The 16,790-nt window shown below is 38.8% G+C and overlaps 1 protein-coding gene across 6 annotated transcripts in view; it reads right to left on the bottom strand.

Annotated features, from left to right (window-relative positions):
* SEC14L5 (SEC14 like lipid binding 5) overlaps positions 1–16,790 on the bottom strand; it is a 94,597-nt gene that overhangs the window by 10,563 nt on the left and 67,244 nt on the right. For all 6 annotated transcript variants that reach the window (XR_012470688.1, XM_074196325.1, XM_074196324.1 and 3 more), the window contains 8 exons: positions 9,179–9,368; positions 8,457–8,545; positions 7,817–7,887; positions 7,336–7,507; positions 5,900–6,034; positions 5,300–5,437; positions 4,555–4,782; positions 1,913–2,091 (listed from right to left, as the gene is read on the bottom strand). Coding sequence is in view for 5 of the 6 variants with exons in the window: in XM_074196325.1 (XP_074052426.1) it covers positions 1,913–2,091; positions 4,555–4,782; positions 5,300–5,437; positions 5,900–6,034; positions 7,336–7,507; positions 7,817–7,887; positions 8,457–8,545; positions 9,179–9,368 (1,202 nt within the window). In the remaining variant the exon portion in view is untranslated. The remainder of the gene's footprint in view (positions 1–1,912; positions 2,092–4,554; positions 4,783–5,299; positions 5,438–5,899; positions 6,035–7,335; positions 7,508–7,816; positions 7,888–8,456; positions 8,546–9,178; positions 9,369–16,790) is intronic.

The following is a 16,790-nucleotide window of genomic DNA, read 5'->3' as shown; positions in this document are numbered from 1 at the left end:
CTTGCCTTCATTTGACATTTCTTCTGAAATTCTTTACAGTTCTAAATTTATGCTCCTCTATCCTAAACTCAATTTCCATCTTACCTTTTAACCTGTATTTCCTCCCAATTTATCAATTCTTTATTATGGCATTACCATTTCTCAAGCAGAATGTAAACTACTTGAGGATAGGGAAAGTTTTGTTTTGTGTCAACTAATCTTCCACACATAGTTCCTTTCTTGGCAATATTAGGTTATTTAATAAATGTTTCTTGAAGTGAATTGAATTCTGGCTCATAATCTCAGAATCCTACCTGCCTCCTCTTCTTCATCCTCCAAATCAAATCAAGTACCAAATCCAGTCAGTTCTATTTCCACCATATCTTTCATATCCATCCCACTCTCTCTGCTTAATCACCTTGGCCTAATGCCTTATCACCTTTTGCCTGGATTATAGCAACAGCTTCTCAGTTGATTTTCCTACCTTTAGTATGTTTCTCAAACCATGAATTCTTCACATAGCTGCAAAAATAATCATCCTGATGAAGGTCTAAGCTGACTCCCCAATGCTACGGGAAAAAATCTACCTCTCCATCTTTATTTCATATCACTTTCCTTCATGTACCCTAGCATTGCAGGCAAAATGAAAGCTAGATAGTTCTCAGTTTTGTCCTGACTTATCCTGTTTTTATATATACATGAAAGTCATAGTCTTCAAGCTTCCATGTAACACACTCCCTCCTTGTCTCTGCCTACTGAGATCCTTATCTTCCTTCTAACCTCAGTGCAATGGTCACCTCCTTTGTGAAGTCTTTCTTCCTTATTTCACTCTAATTCAAAGTGTTTTCTCTATATTGAAAGTTTTCTACAACTCTGTCTGGATCTCTCTCTTTTTTCACCATCACTCTCCATCTGTTAAAAAAAGTATGCTTTTCTGTTTACATGTCCTTTCTCTCCTTAATAAATTATAATTGAGGACAGGAAATATGTTGCTTTTTTGGTAACCTCAATATTCCCAAAGAACAATGCCTTGACTAAAGTAGACATTGAAGAAATCTTTTGAAGAAATAATTGTTGAATTCTGAAAAACTGTCTTGTCCTGCTGAGTGGTACAGGTCTGTCTTTTTTTTAATGACTTCAGGCAGACATGTTCCTCCATATATACAAAAGTTCACAATGCTCTTAGGTTAAGTGGGAAACCTCTCCTCAACTCCCTGATACACCCTTTTCTTCCTAATCTATCATCTCTGATGATAAATCTCAGATCATGACCACTATGTCTATTTGCCAGTCACTGCTAAGTAATTTTTCTCCTTTTTTATGGTTGTCTTCCTTCCTTCCTTTCCATTTTTCTTTCTTTCTTTCTTTTCCCAATTATATATAAAGATAATTTTCAATACTTATTTTTGTAAAGCTTTCTTCCTTTCACCCTTCCCTCCCCTAACCCTAGTTTAGGCTATACATGTACAGTTGTTTCCTTATTAGTTAAAGCTAAGCATTTTTTCTAAACCCTTTATCAAATTTTTTTAAAAGAATAATAAGGTCCTGACTTCAGGTAAGAATTTAAAATTTTTTTTTAAGGCAGTAACTTATGAGATCTTAGGGTATAGTGAATAGATTGATGCACTTGGAGGCAGAAAGACCTTGGTTTGAGGATTGGCTCAAACACTTAGTAGTTATGTGGCAATTACTAACCTTGAGAAATTCACTATCTCCAAATCTCAATTTCCCCCCTCTATAAAATGGGAATGATAACAATGATACTATCACATAGGATTGTTGTGAGAATCAAATAAAAATAATGGGTGTAGAGCACTTTATAAACCATAAGCCATTTATGAATGTGATTTATTATGGTGATGATTCTAATCCCCTTTGTCTTTCTCAGCTAAATGCTTTCCCTTCCCAGATAGCCCAATCCCATGGTTCCTACCTGAAGTCTACAGATGCAAGGACCTCATAGTAGTATAAGAGTTTACACTTGTGACCAGGGCTTTTCACAGATGTTGAGGCATCATCCACTTGAGGGAGGCTGCTGGATGCACAGGCCAAAGAAGTGGCCATCTTCCACTGAAGCAGGTAGAAACCTGGCCAACGAGTAACATGGGAGCCCTAAAATAGAGAGAGCTGCCACAGTGAACTCTACCTTATGTCCCAGCTAGGTTCTTTTCCATCAACCCTTCTGTATAGTTGTCAAATTGATATCGCCCAAACACAGGTAATCATGAATTTATTAGGGCTCTCTCCTTCCACTAGGGCAAGAAAGAAGTATAAAACACACTGAAGACCAGGGTCCATGTCCTGTCCCTGATGCTTCCTACTCCACACTATAGTCAAACTTGCTGTTTTTACTTGGAATTCTCCATACCCCTTCTCCAGAGTCTAGTTCTTCACATAGCCAGTCCCACATGGGTGGAATCCCCTCTGTCTCTTTAAACATCTCTTCATCACCTCCACCTCTTGGAAAAACATAACATCATTCCAGGCTTTCAAGTCCTTCAAGTCTATGCTAATTCCTCCAGATTTTAGTGCATCCCCATCATAAAAATAACTTCGTACTCATTTTGTATCAATCTTAGGTTTTCTTATCTGTGAAGATAAGAGTCTAGATACCTCACTTTTGTCTCTGTACCATCTCCAAAACCTACCATAAAACCTAGTAAATGAAAGGTGTTTAATAGATGCTTGTGAATGGAGTGATGCCTTGGGGTAGTTGAGGTCTCCCAAAAGCAGAACAAGGAATAATTAAAAGGTCACTTGAACTTGGAGCTCTGGGCATGAATCCTAACTCTAATACTTTATAGCTATTTGACTATGGGGGAAATTCCTCATTTGTCTGAGCCTCAGTTTCCCCATATATAATATGATGATAGTACATACACTACCTCATAGGGTTGTTTTTAGGAAAATGCTTTGTAAATTATAAGGTGTTAGATAACCATGAACTAAAATATGAAAGACCTTGGTATAACTTACATGTTCTGGATTCAAAAGATTACCTTTAAAAAAATCAGTTTAAAGGGTTTAAAGGAAATAAGGCTTCTGATTCATATTTGGCAACTTATGCTCCAACTTAGACCTGAGGCATCAATACTAGAATACCACAAATCAAAGAAAATGGCAAAGTCATTTCTGGGCCAGAAGAATATTACAGAACTATTAACTATACTTATAGAGAAAATTCCATGTCATTCTGAACACAGTATCTTTAACCAACTCAGTATGTACTTCTTTCCTCTCCTATATTCCTTTCCATCCACCTCCTTCGGTAGCATTTGGTCAATCTTCATTCTCATCTCTTCATTCCCATCCGTTCATTTGCATTTGATATTACTCATTGTCCACTCCCAAAAATCTTTCCTTTCTTGGCTTCTATGATTCTGCCTTTTCCTGGACTTCTGACAATTCTATTGTTTGCCTGTGTTGGATCCTTCTTCTGAACAATTAGGTGGCACAGGGAATAGAATGCTGGCCCTGAATCCAGAAGGATCTGAATTCAAATCCAATCTCAGGTATTTATTAACTATGTGACCCTAGGCAAGTCACTTAACCCTGTTTGCAGTCACTACCACACAATTTTGCATTTAACTGCTCTTTTAATCAGGATAACAGATGTAAAGCTGAATGAGACTTGATGATCTGGTCTAGATCCTCTACTTTAAAGATGGAAAAAGTAAGACTTAGAGAAGTGAAGATACTTAAGGTCATACTTTATTAAGTGGCAGAGCCAGGAATTTGAATTCTAGTCTTCTTACTTGCTTTATTTGCAATGGTTTTGCCTTCATAACTAGATTGTGAACAGAACTTTAAACAGCTCTGCCTTACTTAAACCCAGTTCACTCCAAAGTCACAGTATCATCCTCATGATGTCATTGGTCCTCTTCAAGAACAAAGATCCAACAACAACAATAGCAACAATGACCTGTGAAGATGGTACATCCTCCAAGTAAAACAGAAGCTCTTTGAAGACAGGTCCTATCTCATTTTTGTCTTTGTATCATCTCCAGGATCTAGCACAGCACTTCATTAATACTTCATTAATGCCTACTGATGGATTTATTGGTTGCAGGAGTATATTGACAACTCCCAAAAGCCTCTGAGTTTACAGTCATGCATAATTCTTCTTTTATAAACCACATACAACATGTAGACACATAAATACTCAAAGTTGTTTGTTGTTTAACCAAATGAAATGGTGCACTGGGAAACACAATATGGGGCAGAGCCTGAGAGGAAGGACCAAGGTGAGAGGTTCAGGTAGCAATCAATAATTTTCTTCACTTAATATCATTTAACAACATTTGTTGAGAGCTCAACAAATCAAAAAAGTAGGCCTTTTCATCTACTTGAAGTCAAAGTTAAAAGAATTCTAACTCCAATCACTGCACCCTAGCTCCTAAGGATAGCTTGATATCCACACCTAAGTCACTTTAATTTCCTGAACAAAGGAGCCATAACTTGGAAAGTATTTTAGGAACTGGGAGGATGTGAATCCCAATGCACCTATTTCCAGAATTCCCAAGAGCCATAGCAGTTCCCAAGTCATTTAGCTGATACAGTAGAATACTGCCTCACCTGAATGCTCTCGCCTTCCCGGCAGATCAAAGGAGCCTCCACCCGGCTGTAATCCACTCCCAGTACCCAGCTTCGGTCAATGAGCTGAACACTGCTCCCAGCCCTGGGATCCCTGGGTTTTGGTTCAGGTGCTTGCTTGGAGTGAAAGAGATTGAATACTATATCTCCCCTGAGGATGTCAAAGTCCCAGGTGATTACTGACTCACCCTCCAGAATCTCCACTGCTATCTAGACATAAAACAGATCAGGTATAAGGAACTGGACAAGAAAAGACTCATCCTCTCCTCCCCCTACCCAACTCCCCAGAACAGTTGCCTTAAAAAAAAAAAGAAAGAAGTGGTTTGAGATATAATAGCCCAACCCTTCTGACTCTTCAAGTATTGTACTGATAAATGTTTTAAAACCAACTCTCTGGGGGAAAATGCACACAGGACATACTTTTTATTTATTATTTTTCTGATTTTTAATTTTTATCATTAATTAATTTTAAATATAATTAATTTTAAATTATTTAAATTAAAAATAAACTAATATTTTTTCCATCACTTTCTTAAGTGGAGAAAATCAGCAAATCAATAAATCAAGCCCTGATTTGCAGTTTATAGAGTTCCAAGATATAAATGCTGACATAAAAGGTAACAAATGGCTCTCTTAAGCTGATTTGAGCTAGTTCCAGCACCCAAGTATAATTTGCTGAGTCTTTTTGATCAGGAAAACAAAAGATTGAAGAAAAAAATAAGAGTACCTCATGGGGGGCCCCTTGTAGTACACTTGCAGACTGATAGACAGTTTCAGTCCACAGTTGGACCCTATCTGCATTCTCTTGATCCTCTTCAATATGATAGAGAGCCTTTGGAATGATGCCTCCTTCAGGGACATTGCACTGGAAGCCAGAGATCAAGTTCAACCTTCATCTTACCCAGAAAGCACTTCTTAGAATTCTCCCCTAGAACTCTCCTGCCTTCACTGTTACCCAACACACGAAGGTCTTAGCACTTCTTCCAGATCACTCTCAAGGACCTGTTTTTATACCCTTAGGATGCTCATTGAAAGCAACCTTAAGGGTAGTTCAATAGGTTCAAGCGACCAAAGCACCTTGGGCCCCTAAATTCTTCAAGTAATAGAATTCAGCCATCTTATTCTGTCTGGGGAGATGAAAACATCCTGGAATAGATTGAACAGGTGTGCAGCATCACTTTCTAAAGACCAGAGGGAATCCTACCCCAATCACTCATCCCCCCAACCATATAACTCTAGTTTGAATCTTGCAATGAAGAAATAGTCTTTACAAACACTACCCCTCTCATAAGGACCACAGTCTAGCAATGCTAAAAACCATTCTCACCAAACATTCTCCTCCTAGGAAGTCAGGAATCACATCTTTATTCAGATAATCTACAAGTCCTCCAGGGCCCTGGTAGTTGCTGCCACTGTAGATGAGGAATTTCTGCCTGGTATTCTCATTGATAAAGGGACTCACCTGAAAAGTAAGGTAGGAGAAGAGAGTAGAGGTGTTTCACCCTTCTTGGGTTTTCCACTGCTTTCATGGAGGAGAGGTTTATAGATTGAGTTGAATGGGATTTTAGATGCCTTAAATGCCATCTAGTTCAACCCTTTCCCCTTGTATAAGTGAGGATCAAGGTGATGATATACCCATGGTCACACAGGTAATAAGTGGAAGGAGCCAGGATTCAAAATGTCTGCCCCCAAGTCCAGCACTTTTCCCATTATTTCATGTTGCCTTCCCTAAAGTATTATTCCTGTTAAATCCAGAGCTAATATTAGATCTAACAGTTGGAAGAGTCCTCCTCTTACCCTGAGTATGAATACAATTGAGGATAGAACAGCCTCCCAACATCTACTCCTCAATACACCAGCACTTAAAAATGTTAGATTGCAACATGGTTTTGTTTTCCAACCCTCTGATCTTTGTCAGAATACTTCAACCTGCCACATTTGTACCCCAAAGTCAAAGTCCCAGGTGATTACTGATTCACCCTCCAGAATCTCCAGTGTTATGTAGACATAAAACAGGTCAGGATAAGGAGCTGGACAAGAAAAGACTCACTGATACCCAGCACTCAAACCAGAGCATGGTGTCCAGGAGCACTTTTGACCCATCTCAGAGGTTGCTTTCTCATTTGTTCTACTGAGGTGACAAATGGTAGAGGAGATAGAGGACTACATTTGGAATCAGGAATATCTGAGTTTGAATCTCATCTTCTACAAGAAGTCCTTCCCATTCTCCCTTCATGTTAATGTCTTCCCTCAGTTAATAATGTTGATACTTTTTTTGTACATAGTTGTATGCAGGGTGTGCCCCCCAATAGTCTGAGTTCCTTGATAGCAGGGTCTAACTTTTGTTTCTTTGTATCACCATGGCTAACCACAATGACTGACACATAGTAGGTCTTTAAATGCTAGTTGACGACTGACTGCCTCAGATACTTAGTAACTGTGTGATACTGGGCAAGTTATATGAGTTCACGTAGACTAATTTCCTATATGTAAATCAGGTATAAAAATAGCATCTACCTCATAGGGTTGCTACCAGACTCAAATAAAATGATATGAGAAAAAGTATTTTGCAGATCTTAAAGTACTCTATAAATACTATTATTATTGTTATCTTCATCACATATACCTCCTACCATGGAGGAAAGAGGACAAGCTGGCAAATAGCTCATGGGAGATAATTCCCAAAGCTATCCCCTTACTAATAAAGATAAAATCTGGAGAGATTTGTCTCAGACCACATGGGACCAAATGTTTTCCACTCACCAATGTCCACAGCACAGGGAAAACACGTGGAGCACGTACAATGAGCAGCCGCCCCAATGTCTCTGGATAATTGTCCTCAACCACTTCAATCATCCGCAATAAGGCCTTCACCCCAGGTCTCCAGAGGTGCCGCATATTCAGCCCTTCCAGATCCACAAGGCACGTCCAGGAACTGAACCAAGGACACCAAAGAATCACCCATTTCACTAGGACTTCCCTCTATCTCAGCCCTAAGCAGGCAGAGTGGAGTGGCTAAAGTTGCAAACATCCATACCTCAACAATACATAGTGATTCCCCTATTATCTCCCCTTAGATCCACCAAAGTGAACCACAGAGGAAATAGTCTAAAAAGACTCTGGGTTTGAAAATGAAAAGGAAGAAAATGGGATAGAAGAGATAAGAGAAAGAAAAATAGGCTTCATGAAGCCTAGAAATATGATTGGTTGTCAATGAAAAATAGCAATCCACCAAAACACTTGCCTTATGGGGCAGCCAAGCTGATTTGTGTGCTCTTCACATCTCTTCTGTCCCTCTTCATTAACTGAAAGAATCTGAAAGGCAGAGACAGTCTTGATAGGAACTAACCCAACAGAAAACACCAGTCCTACCCTCTTATGGTCCATTCATGACTGTACTTCCCACAACCCATAAATTTGGCCTCAGGAACTTAGCCCATCTAAAGTCTTAAGGAAATGGTAGGGTCTTAAGAAATGATGAAAGGGATAGTTTCAGAGAAATCTAGGAAGGCTTGTATGGAATGATGCAAAGTGAAATAAATAGAATTTGGAAAGCAGTTCATAAAAACAACAGGAAAATAACTGAAAGACTTAAGAACTCTAATTAGCTCAATGACCAACCACAATTCCAGAGGACCAATGAAGAAGTAGGTTACCCATCTCCAGATGGGAAGGTGATGGACATAAGAGTACAGAATGAAAAATATATTTTTAAGCATGACCAGTGGAAATTTGTTTGACTTGATACATATTTGATACAAGGATTTTGTTTTTCTTTTTTTCTTTTTCTAGTGGGTGGGAGAGAAAAGAGAGGGAGAAAAGAAAAATAAATGCTTATTAATTGAAAAAATATTTTTTTAAAAAATGAGACAGCCATCACTCACATGCCGAAGGAGTGCCTCCTCTCCCACTGCCTTCATCAAGCCCTTTGTATCCATCTGGCCAAGACGCAGGATATAGAGAGGGCGGCCATCTTTATAAAAGAGACCATGTAAAGAGAAGGGAAAATAAGTCAGTAATACTTCTTTCCTCTCTCCCTTCTCCCTTCCACATTCAAAACCTAGGAGAGAAGCAAGGACACATGCAAGAAGCAGAGGACTCTACGGTTAATAAAATTTCCAAATTTTACCCATAGTGACTACTCAAAGTTTGGAAAAAGTCACAGAGAATGAATGACACAGTCAATCTTAGGTTCATAGGAAATAACATCCTGGTAGAAAAGTTTTGACCCTGGAGCCAAAGAAGAAGGAATTCTATTCCCAACTGTGCTTCTCTCTCTTTTTTTTAAGTTTTGTTTTCCTTTTCAGAGGATGGAAAGATTATCTTTATCATTTCACAATTGCCTGCTAGGGGTACTGGGAGAATGGAAGAGGTTCCAAAAGAAAAAAGAGATAAAACTATTGAAGTCAATGAAATCCAATGAAATCAAGAAGTCAGGAACCAATTCACTTCTACTTTGCTGCTCTTTTTGAGACTCACAGAATGATTTTGAGACTACCATTGGTGAACCTGGGATCATGGTCCTTCCTCCAGTCCCATGCTTTTTCTCTCTTTGCTCTTTTGTCAAGGTAAACTGAAGAGTTGGAAGATATGTAGAATAACAAACCTCTATCCTGGTAGTGCCAGCCACCTGCATAGAACTCCTCCAGGAGGGGTGGGGGCCTCCATGTCTGAAGGATGTAGTCCACTTGGTGTTGCTTTCTCCAGTTCAAGGACTGGCACAGCATCTCCCGGGCTTTTTCAAAATGAAAGTCTCGAGCCCTCAAGAATCGAAGAATGTGCTCATCTTTGGGAATCTGTGAGAGGGAGGAAGAAGAAAAGAATCCATGGAGCTTTCTTTTCTGACACAACAGAGAAAGCTGTCCAAACTAACACAACCTTTCAGGCTTTTGTTTCCTTCAAGAGACTGAAGGAGAATCATGGTAGAGTGGTGGTGAAATTGTTGTGTTTGGAGGCAAGAAGACCTGTTTTTAAATCCTGCTTCTGACATTTATAAGCTGTATGATCCTGGCCAAATCATTTAGCTTCTTTAAGCATCAAGTTGCTTCATCTGTAAAATAGTAGGTTGAATTCAATGATCATTTTGACGTCTAAATCTATGATTCTAGGACTCCCTAAGCCACCTACTTGTAAAGAGGACTGTTTTCTCAATTAAGATGTTGGATGAGAACATCAAAATCAGCCTTTCTACCACTCTGAAGTAGAAAACTCTAGAAAATTAAGGACCATGTGTGGTACAGGTGATGATTTCTCTGGCTCAGCTGTAGATGAGGAAAAGGAAGTCTTCCTTTGAAGTTCAAAGATCATTCTCATTTTTTAAAAAAGGGAAAAGAGAAGCATTGAGCAAAAATGGTTAGCAGGAATAGACAAGAGAGCCAGGCCCACTGGAACTATCCATATCTTTATGCTCTAAAGTGACATATGTGATTGCTCAGCAGTTTTTGGTGTATGGGGGGGTGGGGCTTGTAATTTTTTTAAAAAAATTAAACTTAAATACCAAAAAGGAAAAGAAAAAAATAGCCATGTACATAGCAGAACATAAGAGAGGATTCAGTATAAAACAATAAATTTTCATTTCAAGAAAACCTATATGATAAATATTACCTATTGTTTTCAAAAGTTGCCCAGATTTTCTTTGATTCCTTTTAGGTTTCCTTTTGTTCTCTTTTGTGCACTTTTTGCTTGATTATTTTTTCCTCCCTCCCCCCACTTTCACTCCTGCCCCAAAGAAATCTATAATCAAATATGAAAACACACACATAGATATCTATAAGCATATATATTATATACATATATATACTCATGTATACACATACATGTACATACATACACACTCATATATACATACACATACATGTTCTATGCTTATTTCTGAAAGTGGTTAGCACCTTCCTTCATAAGTTCAAGTCTCTCCATGCTTTTCTAAACCAATCCTACATCACAGAAATATTCCAACCCAATCACATCCCATCTGAAAAGTTATCTATGAAAGTCCCCCCCCAGTTTTCTGCATTCCTTCTATTCTTGCCAGCATAGGTTTTACTTATACAAGAAAAAACTGAATTTAAAATAATCAAAATTATCCATTTTACACTTCAACAATGTTTTCATCTTATAATTTAGTTTAATGTCTGATACAGATAAATCTCTTTTCTTTACTGCTTTTTTCCCCTGGCTTTTTTTGAAGTTTCTGACTTTCTGTTCCTCCAGATAAACTTTGTTATTATTTTTTCTCATTCAGAAAAATAGTTTTTAAGTAATTTAATTGGGATGGCATTGCATAAATAGATTAGTTAGGTAAGAGTGTCATTTTTATTATATTGACTTTATCCATGAACAATATATGAAAATTACTTCAATTAATTAGATCTGATTTTATTTGTATAAAAAGTGTTTTCTGGGGCGGCTAGGTGGCACAGTGGATAAAGCACCGGCCCTAGAGTCAGGAGTACCTGGGTTCAAATCCGGTCTCAGACACTTAATAATTACCTAGCTGTGTGGCCTTGGGCAAGCCACTCGACCCCATTTGCCTTGCAAAAACCTAAAAAATAAAAAATAAATAAAAAGTGTTTTCTGTTTATGTTCATATAGTTCCTGTTTTTGTTTTGCAGGTATACTTTCAGATATTTTATACTGTCTAGATATTTCAAATGATTTAAAACAATAATGAATTATATTTCTGACACATAGTCTAGTTTCCCTATTTTTCTTTTGATTGAATCTATTTTAGCTTTAACTTTGTCTGAGATTATGATTATTACCCCTGCTTTTTTTATGCAAAAAATTCTGCTCTAGCCCTTTATTTTATGTTTGCGTGTGTATCATTTTTATAGCATTTTCTGAAAGCAATATATTGTTGAATTCAAATTTTAATCTACTATCAGTTTCTGTTCTATGGATAAATTTATCCCATTCACATTCTAAGCAATAATTACTTGCATATTTTCCTCCTATCTAATTTTCTTTAATATCATTCTCATCCTATTCCTATCCCTCTGCACCCCTCTGCTTTACGTCTATACCTGTTACCTTCTTTTTTCCTTAATTTACCCATACCCAAAGAGTCCCTCCCTTATCCTGTCTGCTGCCCCTACCCTATCCCTGTTCTCTTATCTCATTCTGAATTTAAGAAGGCTTTTAGGGGTGGCTAGGTGGTGCGGTGGATAGAGCCCTGGAGTCAGGAGTACCTGAGTTCAAATCTGACCTCAGACACTTAATAATTACCTAGATGAGTGGCCCTGGGCAAGCCCCTTAACCCCACTGCCTTACAAAAAAAAAACTCAAAGAAAATTTAAGAAGGCTTTTATATCCTTCAGTTATTTACGTTGAATCCTTTTAACCCCTTCCCAATGAGAGTAAGATTCCAGTCCTCTCTCCCCTCTTCCCTATTAGTTTCTTCTATATCACTTTTCCTTTTATATCAATTTTTCCTTTTATGCCTATGTATGAGATAATTATTCATTTTAAAAATCCCTACACAGTATTATTATTTTTTTAAATCATTGCATTATATACAGCTCAGTTCAAGTCTTTATGTCAAACTACCCAAATAATGACAGTCATGAGTGCTGATATTTCACATGTATCACATATAAACAATAAACAATTGTTTAATTTGACCTTATTGATTCCCTTATAATGGGTATTTAGTATTTCTCCTGGATGCTATATATATGTAGAATTTTCTCTTAAGTTCTGCTATTTTTGTCACAAATACGTGAAAGTCTTTCAATTCATTACATGTCCATTTTTTTGTCCAGTCAGGATTATACTCAACTTTGCTGGATAAGTTATCTTTGGTCATATACCCAGTTCTTTTCTTATGAAATATAGTATTCCAGGACAGTCCTTTAACATAGTAGCTGCTAGGGCTTGTATAATCCTTATTTAAAATTTTCTTTTTCTGGTTGCTTCCAATATTTTCTCCTTAATCTGAGAGTTTTAGAATTTGGCTATCATATTCTTGTAGTTTTCCTCCTGGGATCTCTTTCAGGTAGTGACTGGTAGATTTTTTTTTCTATTTTTGTTTTGCCTTCTTCTAGAATCTCAAGACAATTTTCCTTCATAATTTCTTGTAATATTGTTTCAAGATTCTTTTTTTATTCATAATTCTCAGGTAGTTCAACTATTCCTATATTATTTCTCCTTGATCTGTTCTGTAGATCAGTTGGGGGTTTTTTAAATTTATTTTTTATTCTCATTTTATACAAATGTTTTTTTACATTAATAAAATATTCTTGTTTACAAGTAAACAAAATACCCCTCCTCCCCCACGAATATAGATAGACTTGCTTGGGCGAAAAAAGTAAAGGGGAGAGAAAAAAATTAAAATAAAAAAAATAATAGTAATAATTGTAGGTATGGCCAGGTGGCGCAGTGGACGAAGCACCAGCCCAGGAGCCACAAGCACCAGAGTCCATATCCAGCCTCATAAACCCAACAATCACCCAGCCGTGTGACATGCAAGCCACCTGATCCCCACTGCCCTGCAAAAACCAAAAAAAAAGAAAGAAAAAAAAAAGACAAAAATAAAATAAAATAAAATAGTAATAACAGTAGGGGTGGCTGGGTGGCAGACACAGCATTGGCCCTTGAGCCAGGAGCACCTGGGTCCAAATCCGGCCCCAGACACCCAAAGATCACCCCGCTATGTGGCCCCAGGCAGGCCATCCAGCCCCACTTGCCCTGCACCCTCCCCCAAATAATAATAACAAAAAATGTGCTTGAGTCTTTGTTCCAACACCAACAACTCTGTTATGGGTGGATCTCATTCTTTATGATAAGTCCATCACAAAAGTTATTTCCATATTTTTTCACCGTTGCCATTGCTGATCGCAACTCCCTCCTTTCTTATTTCTCCACTACCATGTACTCTATTTTCTCTCTCCTTTCATTCTGACTCTGCTGTAGGGTAGGTGAGTGGCACAGCAGACAGATCCCTGGTCCTGGGGCCAAGAAGCCCTGAGCCCCCATACCACCCCTTAGGCCCAGAATCCACCTGGCCCTATGGTCCTGGGCAGGCCTTCCAATCCCAGCCCCTTGCAAGAAGTAAGAAAGAAAATGTGTTATATCTGGCCACTCTCCCGCCATGGTCCATCCTCTCCTCCTTTATTCACATCCCCACCCCTTCCCCCTGCTCCCCCCTCCTTCTTACTCCAGATGTCTATACCCCATTGAGTATATATGCTGTTTCCTCTCCTAGCCATCTCTGATGAGAGCAAAGGTTCCCTCATTCCCCCTTGCCTCCCCACTTCCATATCATTGCAATAGCTCATTGTAATAATAAAAAAAATCTTATGTGAAATATCTTAGACTATTCCCCCCCCTCCTTTTTCTTTCTCCCATTCCATTTCCCTTTTTTTCTAGTGACTCCATTTTTACACCATATTTTATCTTCGAATTCAGCTTTCTCCTGTGCTTCAGCTATAAAAGCTCTCTCTACCTGCTCTATTAACTGAGAAGGTTCATATGAGTATTATCAGTGTCATTTTTCTATGCAGGAATATATGCAGTTCATCCTCATTAAGTCCCTCATATTTCCCCCCTCTCCTCCAATCTCCATGCTTCACCTGAGTCCTGTATCTGAAGATCAAACCTGTTCAGCACTGGCCATTCCAAAAGGAACATTTGAAATTCCCCTGGTTCATTGAAAGTCCATCTTTTTCCCTGGAAGAGGACATTCAGCCTTGCTGGGTAGTTTATTCTTGGTCGCATTCTAAGCTCTTTTGCCTTCCAGTATATTGTATTCCAAGCCCTACGAGCTTCCAATATAGCTGCTGCTAAGTCCTGTGTGATCCTGACTGCAGCTCCATGATGTTTGAACTGTGTCCTTCTGGCTGCTTGTAATATTTTCTCTTTGACTTGCGAGTTCTGGAACTTGGCTATAACATTCCTGGGGGTTGGTTTTTTGGGATCTCTTTCTCGGGGGGATCAGTGGATTCTCTCCATTTCCATCTTGCCCTCTGCCTCTAGAATATCAGGGCAATTTTCCTGTAGGAATTCTTTGAAAATGATGTCAAGGCTCTTTTCTTGATCATGACTTTCAGGTATTCCAATAATTTTCAAATTATCTTTCCTAAGTCTGTTTTCCATATCAGTTGTTTTTTCAATGAGATATTTCACATTTTCTTCTAATTTTTCATTTTTTTGGTTTTGAAGGATTGATTCCTGATTTCTGGTAAATTCATCAATCTCCCTGAATTCTATTCTTTGTCTGAAGGATTTGTTCTCCTCAGAGAGTTTTCTTATCTCTTTTTCCATCTGGCCAATTTTGCTTTTTAAAGCATTCTTCTCCTTAATAACTTTTTGAACTGTTTTATCCATTTGACCTAAGCTGTTTTTTAGCATGCTATTTTCTTCAGCATTTTTTTGGATTTCCTTGACTAAGCTGCTGTTTTCATTTTCATGTTTTTCCTGCATCTCTCTCCTTTCTTTTCCCATTTTTTCTTCCAACTCCCTCATTTGATTTTCAAAGTCTTTTTTGAGCTCTGTCATAGCCTGAGCCCAATTTCTGTTTTTCTTGGAGTCTTTAGATGCAGGAGCTTGTGCTTCCTCATCTTCAGACTGAGTATTTTGATCCTTCTGGGGCTCATTTACAAAATATTTCTCAATGGTCTTCCTCTTGTTTCTTTGTTTGTTCATTTCCCCAGCCTAAGCCTGTTTTTTTTCGGGTGCTTCCTGAGCTTTTGGGACACTCCCACAAGGGTCTCAGTGTGTGAGGTTCTGTCCTCCCTCCTGGTCTGTGAATGACCATAAGCGCCCCCCTCTGCCACGGGGCTGAGGTGGGGGGGCCCTGCTGTTCTATGGGGGGCCTAGACTGCGATCAGGATCTGAATGTGGTCAGAGCTCCAGAGTCCTGTTCCAGGGGCAGAGGACAGAGCTCTGCAGTCTCTCTCTCTTCACTCCCCTCCCTCAGCTCAATGGGCTCATGCCCTGGGGGCTCCTTCTTAGGGGCTCCACCTGCTTCTGTTTCCTGGTCTAGGCTGCCAAAAGACCAGGCCGCTGGCTGTGTGCCCTGAGGGCTGGGCTCCACGTGCTCACTCTGGCAGAGGTCCCCCGCTGTTCCCCCACTTTGTGCCCGGTGCTCCTCGGGGTGCAGCTCAGGAGACTCCCCCGCTGCTGTGAGCTGAGACTCCCAGCGCCCTGGGGCTGCCTCCAGGAGGCTGAAGTTCTTTGGCTCTAGCGGGCCACACCTCTGGCAGGCCGCCTCTCTGATCCCGGGGAGCAGAGCCTTTCTGCTCTTTTCCAGGTTACCTTGAGTAGGAGAACTGCCTCACTGGGTCCCTTTGTGGGTTCTGTCTCTCGAAAGTTTAGTTAGAGTCCTTAGCTGATGAATTTTATCAGAGAGCTCCTAAGACTTGATCCCTTCTTGTCGCCATCTTGCCTCTGCCCCTCAGCTGGGGTTAGTTGATGAACTTTTTCACATTCTCTTCTATTTTTTCATTTTTTCGATTATTTTTATTATTTCTTGTGTCTTAGTTATCACCTGTGCCATACTATCCTGAGTAATATGAATATTCAAATTAGCTACAAAGAACAATTTATTGAAGAAAATGCTATCTACCTCCAGAGAAAGAACTGATATATTGAAATATGTATTATATGGTTTCATATATGTATTATATATATATATACTAAATGTTGACCATCTCTCTCTCTCTCTCTCTCTGTATATATATATATATATATATATATATATATATATATATATATATATATATATACACACACTAAATGTTAGCCTTCTCCTAATGCATGGTTGGGAGGGAGGGAAGATGACAACTCAGAACTCAAAATGGATGAATGAATCCTCTACATTAGAGATCTCTGAATGTCATTAGTTCCCCTTCACCAATTATAGTTTTTCAAGGAATTATTGTCTTCCTTAAGTTTTTGATTATCTATTTCAAGTTGTTTGACTTTCTTTTCATAATTTTCTTGATTTTCTTGAATTGTTCTTCTTTTTCAACATTTTCCTTGATCTCTCTCTTATCTGATCTTTTTTTTTTTTTACAAGGCAATGGGGTTCAGTGGCTTGCCCAAGGCCACACAGCTAGGTAATTATTAAGTGTACTCAGGTACTCCTGACTCCAGGGCCAGTGCTCTATCTACTGCGCCATCTAGCTGCCCCTCTTATTTGATATTTAAAGTCCTTTTTAAATACTTCCAAGAACTCTTTCTGTGTTTGGGATCATTTGACATTTCTCAAGAAAAAAGAA

The sequence above is a fragment of the Macrotis lagotis genome, chromosome 8, assembly GCF_037893015.1.
Source record: "Macrotis lagotis isolate mMagLag1 chromosome 8, bilby.v1.9.chrom.fasta, whole genome shotgun sequence".
NCBI lineage: Eukaryota > Metazoa > Chordata > Mammalia > Peramelemorphia > Peramelidae > Macrotis > Macrotis lagotis.
The sequence above is the reverse complement of the archived record's forward strand: the minus strand, read 5'-3'. Positions and strand labels throughout refer to the sequence as shown.